A 26,445-nucleotide genomic window follows, 5' to 3' on the forward strand; every position below is an offset into this window, starting at 1 on the left:
TTTACTCAAATGGTGGTGATTTTGTGACACCGCAGAATATTTTTAAATAAAACGAAGACGTCGGATCATAAAGCGTCATCCGTCTCGGGCGCCTCAGAGATCCAGGCCTTCCTCTTCCTCGGTAAACCTTCGCTGACGCTCTCGTTTGTCCTCTCCTCGCTCTTCCGTCTGACGCCCGAGCACGAATACGTGTCTCCGTCTCCGCTGAACTGAGCGACGCCGCTCTGAAACATCCTTTGAGCGGCGTCGGCGGAGTGAGAGCTCCCAGAATGCCACGCTCTCCGCCTGGGAAGCCTGTCGATCTTTGGCGAGGCCACGGGCTGAGCGTCGTGGCTCCTGTGCGACGGTTTGAAGACGTCCGTGTCGCTGCGAGTGTGGAGCCGGTGTCGCACGGACTCGGACTCGGAGTAGGAGCTGCGAGCGAGGAGGACGAGGCTGCCGGCGAGGGAAGGGAAGACAGGAAGGAAAAAGACGACGAAGGGTGAACTCGTGGGTAGAGAAGTCCGGTCCGTCTCCGTCTCACTTCCGCTGTTTTCTTCAGCTCTTCCTTCGGTTCGGTTGAGTTCCCCGAGCTTTCTTCTGTCTCTCTTCTTCTACTCTTCCTCCTCTTGAAAGCGTCCTCGAGTTGAACTTCTAGATGGAGAACGTCCTCCACGCTCTGGTTGACTCGGTCGAAGCGGCTCAGCAGGGTTTCGAAGCACGGCTGCAGGTGCTCGAGGTACGAGGACACGTTGAAGCCTTGTTCGGACGCGGAGGAGTCCTCTGACCTGACGGACAGACTCGACGACGGAGGACGAGGGGATGAGGAAGACAGGAAAGAGGACGAGAGAGTGGTGAGGCGGGATTCCTGGGAGGACCTCGATGAAGACATTCCCTCAAACTTCACCCTGTGCCTGAACTATAGAAGGAAAGAAATGAGTTTGTTCATAACTGAGTGTTTTTGACTTCTGTTACCTCTTTAGCTTTCGTGAGTCCGATCCACAGTTTGAGTCTTTTGATGAAGAACTCCACCATCTCGTAGTCCTGGGGTTCGATGTTCGGACAGCGCAAGCTAGCTCGCACTGACCTGAAGGAGCCACAGAAACAGTGAATTAACAAGTTAAACTGTAATGAATAATGGACTCTTTGTCGAGAGTCTGTGAGTATCATGTGACCACCAAACTGCTTTACAGCAGTGTGTCACTTGAAGCACTGAGAGAATTTTGAAGTGACCAAGGAGATAAAACAACACAAGAAAACGTGTTCTCTTGTTTTGGCAACGCTGCAATTCTACTGTTCTGACACTGGATGGTAGCAGAAACACTGTTTTCAAGATTACATGTTATGGCTTTATTAATAAGACACATTCAGATATTAATTTCTGGAATAATCAGTTTTTGTTCTTAAAATCATACACTCAACTTGTACCTTAATATAATATTTCTTAACAGATTTAACCTATTTCAATGTTTAATCTAAATTTTACAATTACTTACTTTTATAATATGCATTTATGGAACTTTGGAAATATTCTTTCATATTTTTTTTAAAAGGACAACATTTGTCATCATTTCATGTCCAAAAGTCCCAGAAAATCAGATATTCTCTTACCTACCCCAAAAAGAAACATTCCATGAAGCATGGGACACATTTTTGAAAATACTTTACACCTTTTAAAAACATACCTTGATAAATGAATAAAAAACAAGCAATATACTTTTTTACACCATCTATAGGACTCAAAGTTTCTAACATATTAGTAAAATGTTGGTGGCAAACAACAGAATGGATTATATAATCCAACGGTGTGTGTTTTTAATTCTTCTTTTTTTTTTCAATTATTTGTATGTGGTACTGAATGTGTAAGCACTTCCTGTTTACCCTCAATTATAAAAAAAAAATTGACACTACTTTTGACCGGTAGGGTGATGGTTCTAGTCCTGATGACAAAACTTTGAGCTAATATAATCCATTTAAAATGTAAGTATTTATTGTATTGCATTTAGTGTTTTATAAAGCCATCTTAAAATGAGGTCCTTGGCTGAGGTATGCACTGCAGCTGTGCTTTTGCAGTGATATGGAGTTTCTGTTTCTGTGTACCTGTAGGAAGAACAAAGAATGGCCCCGCAGAGTCTGCTCAGGAGCCAAAAGGTCCCTCCGATCACCAGCAGAGCATAAACTGGACCCAGTACTGGACGTTCCCTGCACAGCCTTCGAAGGTGGACCCGACCTCGCATCATGGACAACACCGACACAAACGTTCGTGGAAGAGACGGGAAATCTTCCGCGGAACTCTGGAATAACTGAAACACACATGGTTGAATCGATGGAGAAGATGAAGCCGTCCGTTTCTCTTTCATACCACGTGTCTGAGCTGAAGGCAGAGCAGCAGCAGCAGCAGCAGCAGGACGGTCAGCACCCTCAGCTCCCCCCAGGCTCTCCGGAGCACCCGGCCAATCACCACCCACCTCTGCACGAACCTCAGGGTGCCCAGCAGCTGAAAGACGAGGAGCAGGAAGCGTGAAGCTGTTGACTATTACGACATGAATCGGAAACAAAGCGGCTGATTACCTTGAGAAGCAGCAGCGTGAGCAGGAGAGCCGCACACTGAGAGCTGAACTGAGCCACGAGTGCAGGACGCAGGAAGTCGACATGGATGTCGCCTTCCTTCCCAAGCTATGACACAAAAGACAGTCGCGAACAGATGTTTCAAACTATATCAAGTTATATTGACAGGCACTGGCAACAAGCACGTTTTAATTGGGCATTTTGAATCAGAGTTGTCAATCTCATTTACACAAGGAGCCAAAATATTTTATCAATCTAGTGCACAAGCTCAAAATATGTGTATTTATCAAACATAAACAGGAAATGTTAGTCTGATAATTTTTTTGAGGCTCACTTTATCTTAATTATCTCTGTGTCTGTTCTCCTTCATCAAAGTCCTTCAACATCACTTTTACTTTTATTAGATTGGATTAGATTAGAATATTTCAATAGATTAGTTAGATTAAATAGTCTTTATTAATCCCTCTGGAGATCTCCTTCAGGAAATTAGATTTCCAGTTCACAGCAAACAATAGAAGGTAGTTTCATAAAAGCAAGAACAATAACAAAGTGCAAAAAAGAGCAAAGTGCAAATAGAAATAAAATAGATCAAAGGAGAAAAACAAGGATCTTAAAATGACACAAAGAGTAATTATGAGTCTCTGATTGTTGACATCCACAATTTCTTATCTTATCTTAAACAATGACATATTTATAGGTCAGTATATCAACAGCAGCCAATATCAACAACGGGCCACATAAAATAACTTGGCAGACCGTGTTTGACCCCCAGGCCTCAAGTTTGTGAGGCCTCACATAATGTGAATATGTAATGTAAACGTTTTATTTGATATTTATAATTAATGTATTATTACTGGTATCTAAAAAAGAAAGTAAATCTTTCAAATAAATGTTAGTATTTCTAAATTGCTAATCAGTTAATATAATGAACAAACTAATGTACAACAATAATAAATTCACAATAGCAGTAGATTTTTTTTTTAAATAATTATAAATAAAATGTACATTTTGCAAAATATTATTATGACTTCAGTGTGTTGTGTTGCTTTGTTTAATAGAGACAGACAGACAGACAGACAGACAGACAGACAGACAGACAGACAGTGTATATATAATATGGAATATATGCTTTTTTACCATGTCAAGCATGAAACATTAATCATTCTCTCATTATGCTTCAGTAATTAGGATTAAAAGTTGCCAAAATAATCATTTTAACAGAGTCCAGCATATTTAGAGAAAATAAATATAGTGGAGATTATGTAGATGAATCGATGACACATGAACATGTTTAATCCCAATATTGTTACCTGAGACAGGCATGACTCTGCCAGCAGCAGGTAACAGAGTTGAGACAGACTTGTCATCACGGCGAGCGACACTTGGATCCCACAGAGCAGATACTGAGCGCGCTCGGTGGACGGACGCCACAGCTCGGCCAGCAGCATCAGGACTCCGGAGATAAGCAGAATCAGCTGCAGTCAACAGCCAGAACATGTTGGCAGGGGAGACAGTTTTAGGCGGGCGGAATGATCACCGGCTAATCTGGGATGTCGTTACCGTAAGAGCCACATGAAGGTCCGGGCCCGAGAGAGCTGCCGGGATGATGAGAGGATAAATGGAGAACGAGGAAGTGACTCTCTGGATCAGAGTGTACTCCATGTGAATGGACACGCACAGAAATAGACCAGACTCTCTGTGGTAGTGAGTGAAGTCTACAGAGAGAGCCGCCAACCTGGTTTGAGAAGAAAAAAAAAGAAGTTTTAAATAAAAAAGTAAAGTAAATAAACACAGAAGATATTTTTCCTCACTTGTTCCAGTCGTCCGTCTGAAGGTCATTCAGGATCCGGTGTGTCGCTGCGCTGCTGTTTCCCAGGAGCACGACTTCTTCAGGACCAAGCTTTGGTGTGTAGAGAAGACGAGGAGAGCCGGCGAGTCGCAGAGAAGACTGATGGTGAAGGTGTGAGATCAGTGTTGTGTTGATCCACCGACCTGCTTCTGACCAGCTGGTGAGGAGAACCAGAACAAATATGGCGTCATGAGCGATACGTCTACGTTGATGTTTGAGGACTCAAGGAAGAGTAGGTGGTACCAGGTCATACTTGAGGTATTTTATTTTCAAGTTAAAAGGAGGATAGAACGATAGAGAAGACTCTTTCTCTCATTTTGTAATACATTCAGATTCCGTATGCAGCAACAGAGGGTCTGCAGTTACACTTTACTGACTCTGGGGGGAGCCAGAAACGATCTTTTCATGATACATTTTGCTGCTTTAACGTCCTAAAATATTGATTTTGCTCTTACTCTCTAATAAAGGCCAAGTTAGGAACTCCTGACCGGAGCTGCCGTTGGGTGAAGGAATGCAACATCCTCCCCTGCCTCTGCTCCACGTAGTCCTGGTAGTTGACCATCAGCACCAGAAGAAGAAACAGCAGCTGACCCACGCTGTGCTGCACGACAGGAGGATTCAACAGTCAACGTTGAACACAACCATGACATCAGGTGTGGATGGCGTCTCACCCTCATGAGCGACTTCAATGCTTGGACCTTCCGGGCTTCTTCTTTAGCCTGGAGCAGGCCGTACCCACAGGGTGGACGGACCTTCTCGATGTCTTCCCCGAACGCCCTCACGACCGTGGTCTCCAGAGAGAGCTGGTCCTCCACCTCCGGATCTACAGTTCGCCACAGCAGCGCGTGAGCCAACGCCTGCAGGCCGAGCTGAACCGAGATGATGCAGGGTTGAGATTATTTTTGCTAAAGTCAGTTTTTATGCGTTAAATATAGTTTAAATAAATACGCTTGTCAGCTGTTTTTTAGGTATATTTTTTTTAATAAGATAAATTAAGAATTTTCGTTTGAATTAATTAATTTGTTGTTTTATTTTTATTTTTACCTATTGAGAAGATAAGTTATAAGATACATGTGATGCTAAAATGATAAAGAAAACAGAGAAACATTTTTTAATATATAAAGATTTTATTTTTAATGTATATTTTTTCAATAATGTAGATTCATTTTCCTTTTATCTTCTTTACAAAAAATCGACATAGAAAGGAGAAGTAGTTGATATCACAGGACAATTGATATTAATAACTTGAATTAGTACAATATGTTAGATTGGTTGAAGTTTAATAATAAGAGATGACAGCAGACAATTTCCAAGATAATATTTAATATTATTTCATCTAATTTTAATACTGTCGGGAAAACACATCCTCATAGTGAAATACAATTAAAAAATGAGAACAAAATTAATTGATTTAGTGTATATCTCGGCAAAGTTTAATCATATTATTACACAATTTCACTTTATATAAAAAAATACTTTTAGATGTATTTATTTTTTAATAGTGTGATAACGCATGACTCAGAGAAAACTCATATTAGAAGATAAGTACTTAGATAAATAAATGACATTTACAATTATTCTAAATACATTTTACTTATATTTGTATTTCCTTGACAAAAACACACAGAGAGGAAAATCAGTTGATGTGACAAGAGGGAAATATATATGAATAACTGGAATCAATACAATAAAGTTAATTGTTTTTTTAATCAATATTAAGAGATTTCACTTTTCTTCTCATTTTAAATATTATGTGTTTTCCTGACAATATTATAATAATAAATATTATTAAATCTTATCTTGGAAATTCAAAGGATAATTCAAATTCCCACCCAGGTTTCATTATTTGGGAAGAAAATACACTTTTGTTTCAAATGTTCACATTATACAGATTGAGTTGTTTTAATAAATGTTTAATATTTTAATAATTAATCATAACCGCATACAGTTTTGGAGCTCGGACAAAACTCTTAGGATCTACCTTTAGAGGCTCCAGCAGCAGAGCGGAGGTCAGGAGGGCGGAGGCTGCAGACACCAGCCACATGAGGACCACCTTCTGGTTGAAGGTCCTTCCGTAGAGTCCGACAGCAGCCAGGCAGCCTCCCAGCACCAGAGCCACCAGCAGGTAGATCACACACAGCGTCCAGGAGGGAAGGAGCCAGCCGGGCTGCCCTCGAGCGAGACCTAATGTCGGGGGCGTTGTGTCAGTGACAGAATAAGAAGTATTGAACCACGGGTCGTCCTCTGGTACCGATGCGTGTGGAGGAGAACTGCTCAGAGTCCGGGGAAGGACTGGGAAGGACGGTGCTGGCCATGGAGTCTGTCGACGCCACAGACCCACGTTTGCTCAGGTGTGTCTTAGGAGGAGATGTGCAGACGTGAGCTTCATCCAGGAGCTTCTCATCAGAGTCGTTGGACCAGCTGCTGCAGGAGGTGCTGCTCGGAAGCCAAGAGTGGGTTTCAAACATCAAGATGTGTCTTAAAATGAACGTGGTGTCTGGTGAGTGATGGGAACCTTCGTGAGAGAGAGGACGTGGTTCGGGGCGAGTCGCGGCCACTGTCTGAATGACTGTTGACGGTCTTCACGGGTTCTTCTGTTTCAGCTGCTATAGTCATGAGAAGATCTTCCTCTGCTTCATCAGCAACAAACAACAATATTGAAACAACAGTTACGTTAGCTGATTTTATTTAATCTAATCTTGTCAGTAATAACGAAGCTTCATGAAACACTGTCATTCTTTTCAGAGCCCACCAGGTGGCGCTTTCTGCTCTATAATCCATTTTATTCGAAGCTATTCTATTGAAACCTCACATTATTTTTTTAAAACATTGTTTCTAAAGCTTTACTACATGTTAGTTCACATCAGGTTATCATGTAGAATATGCTGCTGTGATTATTGATGCCTGTTATTCAACCTTTTCATGGTTAATTGATGTTTTTTTTTCGTTGGTTTTATTTTCTTTATTGTTGTATTTAATTTATGTTGCTTTCCTTATTGTCTTTGCTTCTGATAAGATTTAAGTTGTGGTCGATGTAAATGTTGTTTTATTACCATTTATGAACTTTAATCATCTTAAACAAAGATAAGATAAGGAAGTGATTAAATATACTTTTTTCTTTCGGTTTCCTGATAGATTATAGTCTGTGTGAGTCGAGACTTTGATCTTCTTTGTTTGATTCCACGCATAAATTATGGACAAATCCAGATTAAAGATGTGTATTTAGTGGCTGATAAATCCTCAAATCTATTCACAAGGACAATGACTCTTTTATGGGCAATAATGAGAAAACAGCTCTATAGAGAAATAAAATACAAATAAATTAATTTAAAATAAATATTAAAATATAAGGAGGAATTTATATTTTACAGCGACAAAATCAAATATTATGTTTTATTGTAAACTCAATTAATATTAACAACAATATAATACATTTTAATAATTAAAAAAATATATATATGTATATATTTGTATGTTTTAATATATACATATGTAAAATTCATATTTTTAATTTTTTTTATATGTTGGTAAAGAAAACAATATTGAATAGAATAGAAACTAGGAACTAGAAATTAAATGGAAAAAATCTTAACAATGTTACATTAATATTCTTAGATTTATTTTCCACTTTTAACCTTCAGTTTCTCACCTGACAACGACAGGAATGTGTCCATGTTGTGGTCGTTCATGTAAACCGCCTTCTTTCTTCTCAGCTGCTTGGCGGGAGCAGCAGCCGGTGACGGGCTGTTGTCGGGGACCTGAGCCAGCTGGTGGGACACACCTGCAGGAACACTGAGGAGACTGTCACACGAGGACCAGCATTTATCCTTGGCCCCTATCGGTCCGTCCCCCGACTGTGGCATCAGACCGGAGGCCGCCCAAAAGTCCAGGATGCTGGAGTTGACCGCCTTGCTTTCCAGTGTCTCCACCCAGGAAGAAAAACACACTTAAATTCAAACATTCAGACTTAAAAAAAGAAAGGGATTCAGTCTCACAGATGAAGGAGTGTCTCGGCATCCTGCAGAGGAGTCCGGGAGGGACAAAAACGAAGGCCCTGAAAACTCTGATCGATCAAGATGGACGTCCATTAACACAGAGTGACACAAAGGAGAGGAAGGAGCCGACTTGTCCATGATGACCTGAGAAACAAACGTGATTCAGAAGATTCAAGACCGTCAGTCAATGAGTGAACAATTGTGTGCTAGTTACTTTACTGCAAACCCTCCTGAAGATGAAGCAGAGGAGACACTGGACCGGGAGCACCATCACTGCTGTGGTCATCCCCATGGCAACCGTCTCCATGTTGAAGAGCAGTTGAGCAGAAACCGGACCACTACTCCAGAGATAACTTCATCATTTTCAACCTCAACATTTGTATTCATCGTCTCTCCTGTACCTGCTTCCTTCACTGCTCACGGCTCCGAACCACAGAGCCGCCAGCGCCAGGTAGAGGTGCAGCGAGAGGGCGCCGCAGGTGACCCTCTGACTCCTGCTGAAGCGGCTGTGGGCCGGGCGGGTCCAGAGCGACAGCCACAGGTGGCGCTCCATCATTCCGAACAGCAGCTGGGAGGTGAGGAGCCGACCAAACCTGGTGAGCTCGGCAGGACCTGCGAGAGATCGATGGAGGTTTATGTTTATGAACGAGCTCCAGGGCTTGATCGGCGTGAACATACATGACGCCAGAACTTCCTTCTCCACACTTCCGTTCTTCACGTGCTCCACAGACAGCCAGTCGTCCACCAGGAAGAAATACATGTAGTCGGTCTGGAGGTCCCACACCACCACATGCTGGAGGAACCAGGCGGGGTCCAAACCTGCAGAATATTAAACTTTATAAGAGGCTAAAATGTTCAAACAAATCCTTTATGGCATTCTAGAAAACATTTATTGAACTCCTTTAAATAATGTGTTGATTTAAGTGAGTCTTAAATAGATGTTGAACCTCTATTGTATGATCTGTATGTGTGTTCGTACAAAACTCTCTTATCATTGAAAATGTGCTTAAACCCCGCCCACTGAAAACACCTGGAATTTTGTTTACTTAAGCCACACCCACTCTGCTGTCATTGGTCAAGCATCAAGGTTTGTCACACAGCATCATCAATCCCGGAAGTCCTCACGTCCAAGTGAATTATACTTACTCACCAGTTTCCTTTAATTTGTTTAATTAATAAAAATAAATATTTTAAGTTAAGTATCTATCTTTGTGTAAAAAAAACATAGATTGCACTTTTTCACTTATTCAAAAGTCTCTACTCATTCATTTTTTTATTTTGGTCAAATACTTTTTCTTTTTAAACAATAGATTACATACTCACCCCTTTTTCGTTATTTATTTATCTATTTATAATTTAAAAGTTGTTTTTTTTTGGTTTACTCTATCACTTATTCACCATACACTGGTTATTTTTTTTTTTTAAATAAAGTATACATGTGGGTTTAAAAAATGTATTGCTCTCTGTCATGTACGACTCCCTGGATATTTATTAATTTAAATAAAAAATAAAAAAAATGACAGAAAGCATTATCTGTACTCTTTCACTTTTTCACCAGACTTATTAAAAAAATTTAATAAAGTTTGTTCGCCATCACCTACTTACCATTCCCTGTTTTTTTGTTTTATCAGTTTGTTGTTTTTTTATTTTTTGGCAAATAAAAAAATACTTTGGTGTCATAAACATAAATCTATCACTTACGCACATCTTCCTGACACTGTTTTATTTTTTTTTTATCCAAACACAAGCAAAAACCATCATTTCTATCCATTATTATTTTCTATTCCAATAGAATTCCATCCTTTCAGCACTTGTTGAATTGAATCTAAACACTTGACTCATTAAAGAACCTCTTTAAATTAGTATTTCATTTTATTTTGAGTCAACTACACATATTTGAACTTCCTGCAAGTAAAAAAATAACTGTAGATTCACCTTGAGTTTGAGACATCAAATGAAGAAACCTGGTTCCAATACACACCTGTGTTGTCGTGCCAGATCCGGATCTTCCAAAGCTCTCCCAGGTTGTCGTCTGTTTCCACATGAAAGTGGTCGAGGCTCCCGCTGAGAAAGGCTCCGTGGCGCTTCAGGTGACGCGAGCCGCTCTTGTTCTGGCCGCACAGGCTGATGCCCACGTGTGCTGAGGTTCCTGGTGGAGACACGGAGGCCTTCAAATCCATCCAACACACCATCATCCCCCCTGCTGGGCCTCACCTGCTCCTCGCCGCCACCCGGTCTTCAGCAACACTCTGTAGTGGAACAGTCCTGGGCGTCCACACAGAGGCACCTGACTCAACCTCAGACTCTCCAGGTGGTCCAGCTTGTGGGCGATGAGCCCAACAACACAGTGAACCAGGAGCAGGACGAAGCACACGAGTCCAACAACCATGTTCTGAACCGGACCATCTGACTGGACGGACACAACACTCTCACTTCCATGATACATGAGAGATAAATATACATAAATAATATATATAACTTACTGGTGGAAGCAGAACTACAGCACCAGGATGCACAAACAAAGTGGCCCCAAACATGGTGAGATGCTGGGTGAGACAGTGAGCTCTGTGGAGCGTGCTGCCCTCCAGTGGCAGGAGACCTGTATTAAAAGTATATCAGAGCCATCAGAAAATCGAAAGGTTGAATCTAACATGTTGTTGAAACTTGGGACTGTTTTATTGATATGTTTTTTTTTGTTTGTTTTTGTATAATTTAAATAAATAATTTCTATATTGAAAGGCTGGTTTTAATGAATAATTTGATTCAATGATTTGCAAAAAAAAAAGTTTAAATTCGTTTTATTCTTGTTTTTCTATGCATGTAAATTAGTTATGAAAATATCAAAATTAATTATTTTCATTTTGAAAAATACAGTTTGATATTCTAAATCCAATAATTAAAAGATAAAAGTTATGAATTCAATACATTTTTTAGTTCTGGCTTTTTAAATTCAATATGAACATGTTGTGTATGTATAATAGTGGCACAATTATTAGCTAAATGATATTACGTTTGAAAAGCTTCATATTTCTAAAATAATATTATATTTAGAAAATGCATATATATATATATATATATATATATATATATATATATATATACAACAAACAACAAATTAATTCAACCTTCAATTTCAAATGAGTTGACTTAATAATAAAAAATAATAATAATAAATAAACGTTAAAAAAACATTTCAATAAAAATCTTAATAAAAATGTTAAAAAGAACCATTCATAATCTGGTGACACTGCTATACTCCCACACCTTCAGTGCTCCACCTCCTCTCCTTCCTGTCGTAGAAGCGACACACAGAACTGAACACACAGACCGTCATGTTGACTGGACCGCCGTCCAAGATGGACGTCAAGTTGACCATGAGAGGCTTGTCCGTCTGCTTAAGACTGTAATAGACACATCATAATGTCAAATAGGTTCACTTCAACCTGACTACTAAATGAAAGCACTTACATTGGAGATAAAAATATAATTTTCTCTTCAAAGTCGGAGGCAGACGACAGACTGAGAATCCACTTTTCACCGAAGACTTCCTGGGACGAATGATCGTGTGAAAGAGAAGAGCTGATGTTCATCATGACCTGTCCTGAGATCACTGGAGCAGCTGCTGAAAGAATTTAATACATTTAGACAGTAAAACACATCACTGTTGTGTAAATGGAAATATATGGTCTTTGCTTTATAAAGCTAAAGGTGTCGGAACATACACAGTGCATGTACGTGTCATGTTAAAAATAATTAAAGCAGCCTTGTTTTATTGAAACAATGTTTACTAATCCTGTGTATGTCATGTGACTAACAGACACACATTAAAACATAGAATGCATAACATTTCTGTTTTTGTTAGTACAAAGTCGTAACTATTGATGTAAGAACTTAAGTGCCATTATCAAGAAAACACAATTAATAAAATGATATATCATTTCTTAAAATTAACTCTAAAATTAAAAAGTTATCTTCTTCCATTATTTCTGTACAAACAAATGTACTTTGAAAACAGAAATTGAAATTGTTTTTTACATGACTGTATGTATTTCAATGAATATTATTTGTATTATTGTCAATAGCTTTTTTCACCTAATAAAATAAATACTTTAGCACTTTTTTGAATGTGTTTTCATTTAATTATGTCAGGTTATATTCTTGTAAATGTAATTTTTATTATATTTAAAATACAGTTTTCTCGTATTTTCTGTTACTGTTTTTTATCCTGTGTTGATAAACGTTAATAATAAACATTTGTTTCCATGAACTACCATGACGTACATGGTGACAATTTAGATATTAAGTTGTCATGCTGGGTACGGTGCAGAAAAGTAAGTTCTTTGATGTGTCTACAGGTATAGTCGTCGGTTTTAGAAGTGTTTTTTAGGAACTTTTAAGAGGAGAGTTTCTTGTATAGCAACGACTCCACACATCTGTCTGCAGTGAAATGATGCCTGCCGAGTTCAGACCATGGCATTTGTCCATTGTTCTCTGAAATTCAAATTTGAAAAAGATCTTTTTGGACTGAGAACAGGCTTGTTTCCGTTTATCTGTAATCCACTGATTGAACTCATTCATAAATCACATGGTCTAAAGAGCATGAAAGTACCTGGTATGAGGCTGAAGTTAAAGGAGATATATAGTCCAGCATTCTCGTCCAAGTCATCCATAGACCTCATTAAAAAGTCCAACTGTCCTTCAGGGGGAAGTGTGACGGTCAAACACGTCTCGCTCAAGTGCTCATATTTCCTCCCATCTCCAGCAACGAAGGGTAACTTGTTGGGCAGCATCAACTCTATTGAGTCTTCAAGATCCAGGTCATGAATCGGCACAAGCTCCCCCTGAGGGGTCGAGAGCTCCATGGCCACCAGAGAAGTGGACATCGTCAGGTTGGACGGCAGAAGGTGAGATCTCAGGACTTCATCGAGATGGAAGAAAACCTGCACCACCTCTGATGTCTTGTTAGTTAGGGAGGAGGTAAGAGAGGTTGGGATTTTGAAGGGGCATTGGTCAGGATGCAATAATGCAGAGGTTGATGAGGAACCACGAATCTGTCTGGATGCATTTGTTGGCCCGGCGCACAGGAGGTCAGAGGGGTGTCCGAGGAAACCAACGGCTCTGATGTAAGAGGTGGACAGAGATAGAAGTTCATCGGTGTGGACAAGAGAGCGCACAAGGTCAGTCGCCGTGTCCAGAGCTTCCAGAGTGATGTCTGTAGCTGCTGACAGGGAGAGGTCGGGCTGCGGATTTAAAGCCAGGTTGGATTGAGACACAGCTGCCATGGAGTTTCCTGGAAATACAAGAAAAAAACAAAGAAGATCAGAGGTAAATGTTAAAGATTCCTGTCGAACAGCAACAACCCAATCGTTACCCAAGACACTGAGAACATTCTGGCCAGTGGTCAACAAAACACCAGCAGCACTCTGGTTCTTCATCACGAGGAGCATCTTTTTGACCATCTGCAGAACCGTCGTCTGGACTCTTCCACGTTCCAACTCTCCAGGAACAGCCTTGAGAAATGACAACGTGGTGATCAATCAATCCGAGCGTTACAGTGTGTGCTACTGATGGTTTCATGATACAGTATTATTCTATGTTGGACAAAAATATAGATTGTATTCCTAACAGAAACCAAACATAAAGCACAGATTTTGTAAAAATGGCCTGGATGGATGGTCATTTTTCTCTCCTAGATTAGCACCCTTGTTTTTAGAATGTTCTCTTTTCAGATAATTACTCAGAAATCAGCAACAAGGGGAGCAAAAAAGAAAGCATAATTGGTTTGGAGGCAAACAAAACCTCAAATGATTCCTTTTCTCTCCCTCTTCTTTTTGCTTGAATCAAAAACAGCACCACATGAATCTACCGTCTGAGTGCTAAACTATAGAAAGCGTCAGATATTCTATACCCATTACAGACGGTTGGAGAAGGAATTGATTCTTACTGTGCACTGAGCTAACGCTGAGCTAATTTGATCAACATCCATCAAGGAGGAAATGGGAAGCGAGGCCAGGGCCTGTGTCACATTTCTTCGGATTTCCTTCCGTCTGGTTCGCTCTTCAACACTTTCACCTGAATCAATCTGTGGGAGAGAGAGAGAGACGTACACAGATATCATTGAGTCTAAAGTAGCTCGAGGACACGTTACCTGATTCAGCCGACTTGTTAGAGCAGCGGCGTAGGTGATGATTTCCTGAGGGTTTCCATGTTGAACTAAAGTCCACAATCCTGTTCGCGTCTTGTCTCCGAGCCACTCGGTAGAATCAGTTCTGTTGGTGGAAACTGTCAAAGTTCTGACGAGGAAGACGTGGTTAGCCGAGGACACGCTGTGACAAACTTCTGAACCTGGAATCACCTGTTCAGAGCAGTGACTCTTTGACCTTGACTGTCCTCGACAAGCAAGATGACTTTCATGACGGACTCGTTTCTTCCTTCAACTCTGCTTCCAAATGGCATCAGGCTCCTAAAGACTGGACAAGTGCTTCTAAGAAAAGGAAGGATAGGATTCACTTAAATCACATTTATCAAAGTCAAGGCCATGTTTTTGTGTATTTGTGATCAGCTAACAAATACACAAATAGGCTGGATTTATTCCCCTAGATATATTAACTTCATATTTACCTGTACAATGTAAGAAGTGGGCACTGAGGAGACACACGCTCACAAGGTATTACTTGTAAGGCGTAAATCAACTGGGACCCCTTAGTATCAGCTTGCCAACCTTTAGAAAATACATTTTGTATTTATACTCAATAACGTTGGTTTTGAAGTTTTTATTTTACCTGAGCAGGTAACAGTGATCCCCGACTCCAGTAGACGGGGGTCAGAGGCAGGACTTGTTTCACACCGTCCTCCGTAGGGCACTTTTCTAGGGGTTAATATCAGGCTTGCGCTTCCCCAACGTCCACTCCATGGCTCAGAGGCGTTGAGAGTGAAAGTATAACCTAGTCCTGGTTGTAAAACATGCGAGTGGATCACCAGATCTGAGGACGTGCCCTTGTCTTCAAGGTCGAGGGTCAAGCCAGTTCGGTCGACGGCGATCCATTTGTACTGTGGGCAAATGCAAACAAACAAATGATCATGTTTGTAATTTAAGCGGCTAATGGAAAGTCGTTTCAAGTCAATACGGGTTAAGCAGCCGTAACAAGTCTTTTCCCTCAGAGGCTGGACCACAATAACAAAGAGGGGGATCAATGAGAACAAATAAAGAGGTGGATCAATAATGGAGGAGTGATACCTCACTACAAGTATAGGTAGTATTTTCCTAATTAAAAAAAAAAAAAAACCTGTGTGTTGTCGTCACATTGTCCACACTGGCTTGATAGAATTATTGAAGAGTCGTCTCTGGTGCGGGAACATGATTTACATTGAACCGTCACAGGCAGCACGGGGACGTCAGTGACAGTCACCTGAGGATAAAGTCGTCATTTTTTAACCAAATAATACATTCCTGTTAATATAGATGAAGTTTGAGAAATTGCTGATTGACAGAAGCATTGAAAATACATACCATCTGTGTGGCAGATGTTGATTTTCTGCCTGCACTCAGCACAGTCAGGGAGAAAATGTAAACAGTCCCTGGATGTAAAAGGCTGCTTGATATGATTAGAACCGCTTTGTTGCCCCCAATTTGGTGGTTTTCAGAGCAAAGTGTTGTCGTGTTCTGCAATGACAAACACAAGTTTCATTTTTTTTCTTTGAGAAAGCTTTCTTTGACAGTTGTATTTTAATAAGAGTCAAAATAACTGCAGAAAGCGGTGGAAACAGATTTCTCTTGGCAGGTGATAGTACAGTTAGAAGCTGTTTTATTTGCTGTACCCAGTTTGTTCAAATATAATGATGAATAGAAAATACTTCATGACACTTTTATTTAACAACTGATACCTAGACACTGTTTTCTTGACAATAACCACTTAAGTTCTTACATCAATAGCTATGAAATTGTACTGAGAAAAACAAAGAAATGTTAGAAACTCAAAAACAATATTGAACACGCTCTGGATCAAAATAGTGATCTAGATTTCTATATAGTTTATAGGGATGGTTCTCCCGAAATTTTAATTTAATTAAATTAGTTTTTTTTTCTTTCTGAGTTTCATGGGAGAGGGTGGGGGAGCAGTCCATGTCCATATAACTATCGTGAACAGATCTCACTTTTCTTTTTGCAAAAGCTTGCTACAACCCAGCTTAAAATATAGACTTGTGTGATTGTTATTTTGGAATAATTTCTCGCATCAAGGCTTCAATAAAAGAGTGGCAGTACAGACGAGCAATATGGAGGTATTTGGATGTTTTTTGGTGTCTTTTTGGATGAAGAAAAGTGACCGACCAATATATGGATATGCTCTGCTGCCCAGACCCCCGTGTAACTCCCAAAAAAGTCATAGATGACTCAGGAGCTCCTCAGGGTTAGTGAACAATGAGTTAAATAAAATAAAAAAGTCAATTAAAAATGCCTCAATTAGGTTAAAAAAATAATTGATACCTGTATCACACACGTCCAGAGAAACTGCAGTTCTTTCCTCTCGCCAGGCTTCAGATCAGGATCCATAGAATCGGATCCATCCAAGACAAGGTCACGTAAGTGGGGCCATACTCTGGCGGAGCCTCCTTTAATGAATGCGACAAGTGGGGAGTGAACCACTGTCACGTTAACTTCTCTTTGAACTAGCAAAGGGGTCCCCTGAAGTGAAACTGTGAAAATAAGGCAATACTGTCCCACATCCAGGAAGTGGCTTGGAAGTACAAGAAGGGGTGAAGTGGCATCTCGAAGATTCCTTCCTCCGGTGCAGTCTGTACTGGTGGAAATCTTCCACTGGTGTTCGCTCTTGTAAGCAGTGCAGTTGGCTTCAACATTTGCCTCGAAAAAACTCCTTTGAGACATGAACACAGTTATCTGGCTTTGAATTAGAAACACTCGAGGGGCGGAGCATTTAAGGTCCTCTACCTCAAAGTGCAGCCGAGCGGACACAGAGCTCACGCTATTGGAGACATTAACGACGACATAATGCTTTCCAGCAACCAAAAATGTGTGATTGACCGAGTTAAGTTGTGTCTCTAAGCCATCTGTCGACGCTTCAAAGTGCCAGATATATTTTAAATTGTCTCCTCTATTGATTTCTGCAAAAAAAGTGACATCATATCCAACAAATATTCTTTCTGTTTGACAGACAATTTTAACACCTTGAACTGGCCACTCCACTCGAGTGCTCGTGTCAAGCTGACTTGTGCAAACTCCGTTGCTTGCAAAAGCGGTTAAAGTCAGGGACCCATTAGCCTGTGGTCTGTAGGTAACCTCTTGACCTTTGAGCCATGTAGACGCATCCTCTAAGCGAAACAGCCACATGTAATCAACATTGTCTGTATCAGCATCTGCCTGGAAAACTACTGTTTGTAGAGCCGAAAGAGTATCTCGGATATCGTTTACAAACTTTAACCCTTTAATCTTCTCGACTACTACAATCACAGAAGACACTTGAGCACTGCTAACCTGGTTATGGGCTGTAACATTTACTTGATAAATCCCTGTAGCTAGACCTGAAGTGTTGTACTGACCTCCAACGACAACCTGAGTGTAGAACCAATCTTTCTTTCCGAAAGTCAAAATAAAGGTAACATTACTTCCTACTGAGATTGAAGGGACAAATTGAACTTGTTCCTCGGTACAGATTGTTGACTTACTAATATTGAGCACTAGACCTTCGATCCTTCGCTGCACAGTGACGAGGTGTGATGAGACTTGCCAACTGATTCCATTTGACACATTCAAACTGACCGTGTAGATACCTTCTTCAGAAAAAGAGTGGTTCAAGTTTTGGCTGGTTTTGTTATAACATGCTGCACCTGAAACATTCCACATAAAGTGAAGACTACTTCCTTTGTGATGCACCTCTTGAAACAACACACCAGCACTCTGACCGACATAAAACGGTGGTTTCTTGCCATCGATCTTGTAATCGACACCTTCCACTGTCTCCTGAACAATAAACACTTTGGTGTCATTCGATTGACTGAGGACATTCTTAACTGAAACTGTTACACAGCAATGACCTATACTCTTGAATGAGAAAAGAAGATGAGGGACGGATGTCTGCAGAGGAGAAGGATCACCGCAAACATACCAGACGTACTCAAGGTCGGATCCGGTGAAAACAGATACAGAGATGCTTACATGTTGGTTAAGAGCTACTATGTTTGGGAGTGCTGCCATTTGAGCTTTAGAAACGGGCTCCACTGCCACAACAGACATGGAGACGGAGGTCACACCTAACTTGTTCGAGGCTCTCAGCTGAATGGTAACTTCTCCTGGGGATTTCACCAATAAACTAAACATCCCACCAGTGCCTGTCATTTCCTTTTGTGGGTAAAACTGTGTTGCTAGCCATTGATATGTCACATTGGAACCTTCAACAACTGATGCCACAAAGAGAACCTCCTGCTGAGTCGGAATGAACTTCTTGTCGGTCAGATTATAGCAGTCAATCTTTAAATGTTCAATTCTTTCAGTAACTTCCACTAACAATGTAGCTTCTTGAGCCTTTTCAAAACCCTCAGCAATGACTTTGACTTCATGTAATCCAGGTAAAGGGAAAGAAAACCTTAACTGGTGAGTTGTCTGCTGAACTATCGAAGACCCATCCACTGTCCAACGGTATGTAACGCTGTTTATTTCATAGCTTTCTGCCGTGATGAGAATCTCTTCACGGACCACAGGATATGGTTGAGACAGCTGGAGTGAAAGATGTAAATCAGGTGAAACTACATAGACTTTGAGCGTTGCAGAGTCTTGGCTGACTGCATTGGCTGCTGTGAAGGATACAGTGAATTCCCCTATTGACGTAAAAATGTGCGACTCGTTGATGGAGTGTTTGGACGAAGTACCATCTCCAAAGTCCCAGACGAAGGACACATTGCTGCCAGAGCAGGTGGCAGCCCAAAATGATACGCTGGCGTTTACCAGCATCATGTTTGTTTTGCTACCATGCCCCACTGAGAGCTGACCAACCGGTGTTAGAATAGAAACACTAGCATTGGCAGTTGTATTGCTGACTCTGTTGCTTGCTGTCACTGAAACAACAACATCACCCTCTTCAGAAAAGGCAAAACACTTTTCTAAATGATCTGTGACACTAGTTTCTGTTGGTGAACTCGTGGTCCATTTGAACTGACAGCTACCGATCTTCTCAGGAATCAACAACACCCTAAAACATATCTCTTCATCAACTTTTCCCAGATTCTTTGAAGGTTGTAACTCAATCTTGCTAATGGGAGTTTCAACACAGACCTCACACGTGTATGAGGTCGACGTAACTGGACTGATCACAGTGATGTTCACAGGGAAAACTCCCTCGTGGGTGAACATGTGTCGAACTGTGGGTGATCCACTCACAACACTTAAGGGTGTTCCATCTGCAAACATCCAATGAAAGACCAATACAGATGTATTACCATTGACCAGAGCAGTAAGTTCCACACTCACGTCGCTCATGACACAACCAACAGGCTGCAAACCACTTATGGCTAACCTGTAGACCTCAATGACGATCAACTGATGAGCTTTGCTGACGTTATTGGAGACAGTAACTCTCACTTCATACCTTCCTGGTGAGTTGTATACATGTGAGGTAGAACCATCCATGAGCTTGCTTTGCACAAATCCATTTCCAAAGTCAAAACTCCAAATCAGACCTGTACCGGTCACAACTCCAGCCTGGAATTCACTCACAGAGTTCAGCTCACTAGGGCCGCTGTGGCTAATGCTAAGTCCAGATATTCTCTCGACAACCGCCACCAAAAGCCAGGCGGTCCTCACAGTGAGAGTGTTGTCGGCCTGCACTGTGACGTTGTAGGCTCCCGGAGATGAGAAAGTGTGGCTGACTTCAGACTGGGTGACGCTGACTCCTCCGGTATTGTCGCTGAAGTTCCATGTGTAGATGACGTTGTCCATGATGGGCTCCGTCACAGATTCCATGAGTACAGGCTCACCGATAGTGGGGTGAAGGGGGGTGCAAGACATATGAACGTGATGTAAACGTAGACGGACATCGATCCTTGAAGACCTCTGGATGGTTTCATATTGGTTGGCCACTTGCACTTGAATTGTGAAGTTACCTACAATAGAATACAGTTTCCATCAGCATTAAAAAAGGCAAACCCAGCAAAGTTTTCTGATAATAATTTCATTCATATGCGTCTTTTAATAATTATATATTCTACCACTGATTCCCTGAACAGGTTGCCAGCCAGTCTCAGGGCACACAGAGAAACACAACTATTCACACACTCACATGTACAGACAATTTAGAGTGCTAATGAAAAGCAGATTTTTTTTTTTTTTTGGACGGAACGGGAGAGCCCAGAGTAAAGTGGCGTGAGCAAGGTGGGAACATAAAAACTCACAAATGTTTCCTAAAGCTGGAACTGAACCAGCAATCCTCTTGTTTTAAGGCAGTTGCGCTAACCACGACGACAATCTGCGTCTCCGAAGTATTATATTATATTATGACACAATTAAAATATGCATTAATATATTCCACACCCTTTTGGGTGTTCATGAAAAGATTGTGAGTGCAAACATTATGACCGGGCAGATGGGCAGATAAAATAAAGAAGACAAGAATGGATAAATAAATAAGCTGGTTCTTTTGGTACAATTTAGTGTTTTAGAAAAATGGTTCCTGGGAAAATAAAACAGTACTAAAAAAACCTTGGAAAAACTAATAAAATAAGCATTTTCATTTGTAATCACAATCATTATACATTTAATGCTTTTACCATGTTTTTAAGTTATTGTTCTATTGCTCTGTGTGTCTCTTTTGGGTTTTTCGGAAAAAATTAAAGTGAATAATTGTTTGAAAAACAGGATTTAAACAAGTGATAAGAAATACTGAGATATAAATATATTAGACGTGAATAAAGAATGCAAGCGGGAAAAACATCAATAACAATAAACGAACAATAAAATAAATGTATTCGAATATTTCATGGGTTACCTGTAGAAGAATAGGTGTGGTTTACAGAGTCTTTGACAGTCACAAGATTCATTTCCTCCAACTCCTCAGAGGCCTCGCTCTGAGCCGGCAGGTTGTGAACGATAAGGTCGCTCTCGTCCCCGAAAATCCACCTTCGAGTTCAATTTAAAAAATGATTTCTCCAGTTTCTATGGTTGTATTTCAGAATCCAAAGGGAAAAGTAAATGTTGTTACCTCACGACGACAGGAAGAGACATGTCAGCCCTGACTTGAAGGACGTAAAGGTTGGTCTCATTCAGAGCAACTATCTCCCTCAACAGAATTAACTCCGGCTCAGTGAACGGTGTCGGTTCGTCTGCATCCAAGATAATCTCTCTGGTTTCTGAGCTGATGGGGTTGGACGCTGTCACCTGGGTGCAAAATAGTTCCAAAGTAAAAGTGAGATTTCAATCAAAAATGATTTCTTAATAGCGAGCATTTTTACCTTCAGCTTATAGACTGCAGGTTTCTTCAAGACCACACTGTAGGATTCACCTTCAGATGCAAACATCTCCAGGTTGTCGATAACCCACGAGAACCTCGCTGATGTGCCACCATCGACCTCAGCTGTGAAGGACTGAGAGAAGAGTCAGAGTCGCAGCAGTTCTACTAAGACACATGTACTTCTTACCTGAGGAACATCTACGATCACCCTCAGATGAGAACCAGGGATGACCTTCAGGCCCGTCACAGCCAAATAGCTGCAGATATCTACACTCGTACTCTGGGTAACAAGATCGCTTTGAGCAAGGATATTCAGAGTTTGAACTCCTTCTGACTTAACAGTGAGAGTTACAGAAGAGAACTGTTCCGACTCGGACTCTCCTCTACATCCTGATACTGTTGTGGGACACGAGGGGAGGAAGGAAAGTCCATTCTGAAGCACCGGAGCTGACCACGAACACTTGGCTTTCTCTCCAGACAGAATCTTAGCAACTATTACCACCGGGACATTGACCTGGACGTGAATCCGGTTGTTTCCATCGGGAACAGGATGTATGACGTGAAGGCCGAAGGTGTCGGATCTTGGGTTGGGATTCCGACCCAAAGGCGTCGTCTCTGTTTGAGCGAGGCCAAAGATATCTTCGTGTCCGGTGCTCTCGTGTAGTGAGTCCACGTAAAGCATCCTGAGATCGCACACCACACCATCCACCCACTGACCACCGCTTGGCATGGAAGTGAGGCCCCGGGGCCACCATCCGTCCCACTCTGCACCTCTCAGAGACAGATAACTTTGGCGCCACTGAGAATCGGTCGAAGCGTTTCTGTCGAGGCAGTGCATGAAGGATCCAGGGTCGCGAGTGTGCTGTACTGCCACTATATCATCAGGGTACACAAAGATGGCTCTCTCAGGAAGACGCACCTGCAGGAACAGAAAGAAATGTAATGTTTTTATTGTTTTTATCAGATTAAACAACTCAAAATAGGACATAATAGTAGAGTGGATGATAGTTATGAATATTTTCTAAATTCCTAGGAAATAAAAAGTACAGTATATATAGTGGTTTGCATTAATATTCAGTCCATCCAATGTCAATACTAAGCGCAATATTTGTCTGTAGTTACAGTTGCAAGTAATTCAAGGTATGTCTCTACTAGCTTTGCACATCTATCAAGTGAAGTTTTCCTGCAAAATAGCGCAATCTCAGCCCGATTGGATGGAAAGACCATTTCATTTAGGGGTGTCATAGTACATTATAAGGCTGAATACAGATGTACGCCATACTTTAAAGATATGTATTTGTCTAAATTTTTGAAAACCCTATCATTTTCATTCCCGATTTACAATTCTCTGCTAGTTTTTGTTGATCTTTCCCATAAACTCTCAATAAAATATGTTAAAATGTGACAAAATCAGAAAAATGTATCTGTGGCGTATCTCATGGGGTTTTTTTAGTCATTGCAATTATAATTAATGTTCTGGTTTACACTGACCGGTCCCGGTAGGTTTGTCTCCAGTACTCACAAAAATGGGCAAAATTTCCAGACACAAGCAAAACCTTTTTTGGTATATTTTGCCAGGAGTACCTGTGGCTAGTGATGTTTTGCTGACACTTCATGAAGCATTGTAATTGGAACCCTCAGTTTAAACACAATTATTTTCTGGACAAAAGAATATAGAGCGTCATCTAGTGGGCTCTGAAAAAATGAAACTGCTTCATGAAGTGTCATCAACCCAAGGGGACTATGGTCCTAGACCACATACATACTTTAGTGGGTCAAAGTCTATCAAGGATTTATGTAACACACTTACTTTAACGGTCGTGAAGTCCGACAGAGGCTCTAATTTCAGAGGCAGATCTGCCGCCAGGTGGTAGAATGGTGGAATCGCAGGATATCGAGGCGGTAACGTGAAGCCCCGATTTACTGCTGACGTGATGTAGGGACTGCAGGGTGAAGACGTGGGGATGCAGCCCTCCAGCAGGTGGCACCAGTACATGCCTGAACTACAGCCCCCTGTGGTGTTGCACAGAGGAACCGCTGAGCAGCAGCTGAAGGAGTTCGAGAGAGAACTGCAACCTTAGAAGACATTTCAGTTCGATCAGTTTTGACCTTTAACAAAGGTCACCATTTGCTTCGTACCTGGAGGTACCAGGTGATGATTGGGGCTGCAGTAGGGTCGTAGGATCTGGATGCGAGCCAGAGAGGAGAGTGGACCGGGCTGGACCACCAACTCCACTGCAGTGAGTTGACCTGCGTGACTGAACCACAACCCTGGAAATAACTGCATCTAAGGAGAGTTTTTGTTACTCTGAGTGAACGTTAAAATATACCCCTCAGCAGCACAGAATTTTGATCTTAATCATATAATGATGACCAAAATAGTATGAACGCCTCCATCTAGACATACAACAACAGCCGTCCTGAAGTTTTAAGGTATGTTTTTGAATATTGATGTATGATTGCCATGTTAAATCTACAACAGGACCCAAATACAAACCCTAATAAATACCAATAATGGACTGACCTCCACTTTCACTAGTCCACTGTCAGGTGCTGTGGTCAATGGTTCTATCTGCGCTTCATCGTAGACCCCAGTCATGTGAACGAGTCCAACTAAGAAACCTTCAGTAGATGGTGCTGCCTCTGCAGAAATGTCAAAAAAAAAAAAAAACATCTTTTTTTTTACTGATTTTTTGATTGGCTTCATTTGATCTTACCGTGTATCTTCTTTCCACAGACGTAGCGATGTACAGAAGAACATTGAGTTTCCCTCCATCGTTCCAGTGATCCCAGCAGCATCAGGGAACATCTTGCTGGCTCCCCCTCCTGGTCAGATCCATCGCTCTCTGACTTTCTCACCCAAACCCCGAGAGAAGTTTTCCTGAAACAAACAACACAATATTAAATCCACAGTATATAATCATATCTCACAAGCAAAGTGTGGCCACATGCAACCGTTTGACGTGTTTATACAACAGATTGTATTAGTTTATCTACATAGATATGAATATTTTTTAACATTTTGTTCTGGCCTGTTTCTAGCTATATATTGAACTACAAAAACAATAAAAAATATATATATATTGGGAATGAACTTTAAATATAACATTTTTGAATAAAATACTCGGAAAAATTAAAATAATATTATGTATATTATTTATTATACAATAAAATAGAGATTTTTTTGTTTCGCAGTATAATTAATTGAGTATTTGATTGTTTTTTTTCCTTCACCTAATTAATTTCCTCCATCATATTATGTCTCTTTTTTAATGTTTTTTTGTAACTGTCCCCCCCAGCATAGTTAAATGAAAGTTAATTGGTTGTTTTACTCACATGGAAAATAATCTTTTTATGGTGTTTTTAACTTCTGGACCATCAACAGCTGCCAAACTGCCTCCCTGGGTCGAGCAGACGTCCCTCGCTTCAGACCATGTTGATGACGACTCTGGGAGCCAGTAGCAGTGAGGGTTGGACCAGCTGACCTGAGATCCTTTCGGACAAGGAAGCTCATCTACAACATATCAACGTGAACATCTCCACACCGTCATTACGTTGGAAAATGGGGAGATATCTCACCTCCCGCCGAGGGAATCACAACGACTAGAATGATCAGAAGTTGTGAATGAAGAGCGTCAGTCATTGTCTTCTTCTTCCTCAACATCCGGAGCAGTGCAAGGAAACATGTTCTCTGATTGTCATGCTTGCACAAGTCTAGAAGTCCTGCCAGTGGCTCCTGGATCTGCTCTGTCCCATCACTGACTTACTCTCCTGGTGCTCTGCTAGCATGAGTTATGGTGCTGCCATTGTGTTGCTCTTCTCCTCCCCCCTTAAAGCTTCAGGGTGACTCCAACTTTGTCTCTGAGCAACAGCTTAAGAGGACAGAAGCTGCTCATTAATGTTGTGAAACCCCAGAAACCACACAGTAACTACACAGTAATATCGAAGATATAGAACCTAGAATTGGAGGAAATTGTTGAACTTAATTTTCTTTTTGCTTTCCTGACATCACATCATGACAACAAAGCCAGTGACGCACAAGAAACAGAAGCACTTTGAGAAGGAGGGATGCCATTTGTGTTGCCTGGAGAGAACGCACATAAAGTTTGAGCCAATGATAAGACGACAATAGCTGAGGATTGTGAGTCTGTTGCTATGGCAACAATTGTACCCCAGACACTGAAAAGACATCGGAATTCTGTCAATTTGACTTTTTTCTTTTGTTTTGTTGATGAAAATGGCTTGATGTAAAACTATCAAGCAGGTTCATTTGTGTTTTTAAATGGTTGTTTTGGTTGGATTTATGAGAATCATTTGTTTGTAAGTCATTAGACTTATCTGAGGTTTACCTGTACTTTACACACAATCATTCACAACTTTCTACTGTAATCATACAATAATATACAGATTAAAGGAGCAGAGAGAAGAGCATCCTTATTATTTCCGACTGGAATTCAAACTTTATTATATTTATTATATTATATTTACTTTAACATTACTATTTACTAAAACATTAATTGACGTTTTTTAAGTGTTTTCTCAGTTGCTGTTGTTAATTGTTGCGTTTAGTTTTGTTCTGATATTATTTACATTCTTTAAA

General features: G+C 40.8%; 1 protein-coding gene across 1 annotated transcript; it reads right to left on the reverse strand.

Moving 5' to 3' along the window:
* Positions 1–25,509, reverse strand: pkd1b (polycystic kidney disease 1b). Its single transcript, XM_087784334.1, is given in 44 exon segments — positions 1–424; positions 427–898; positions 946–1,066; positions 2,080–2,282; positions 2,342–2,476; positions 2,551–2,655; positions 3,858–4,022; positions 4,108–4,282; positions 4,359–4,553; positions 4,852–4,997; positions 5,068–5,265; positions 6,378–6,580; positions 6,648–6,835; positions 6,912–7,026; positions 8,046–8,319; positions 8,392–8,535; positions 8,606–8,729; positions 8,793–9,003; positions 9,070–9,210; positions 10,373–10,540; positions 10,606–10,801; positions 10,875–10,990; positions 11,656–11,792; positions 11,860–12,013; positions 12,977–13,681; positions 13,763–13,901; positions 14,336–14,473; positions 14,540–14,684; positions 14,747–14,875; positions 15,013–15,112; positions 15,174–15,441; positions 15,678–15,800; positions 15,902–16,054; positions 16,877–20,502; positions 21,384–21,514; positions 21,597–21,772; positions 21,847–21,978; positions 22,033–22,764; positions 23,656–23,921; positions 23,985–24,132; positions 24,370–24,488; positions 24,563–24,726; positions 25,182–25,359; positions 25,425–25,509. Coding segments are annotated over 44 exon segments (12,102 nt in total). The 3' UTR covers positions 1–65.
* Positions 25,510–26,445: the final 936 nt, after the last annotated feature.

Source organism: Callionymus lyra, chromosome 2, assembly GCF_982586985.1.
Source record: "Callionymus lyra chromosome 2, fCalLyr1.hap1.1, whole genome shotgun sequence".
NCBI lineage: Eukaryota > Metazoa > Chordata > Actinopteri > Syngnathiformes > Callionymidae > Callionymus > Callionymus lyra.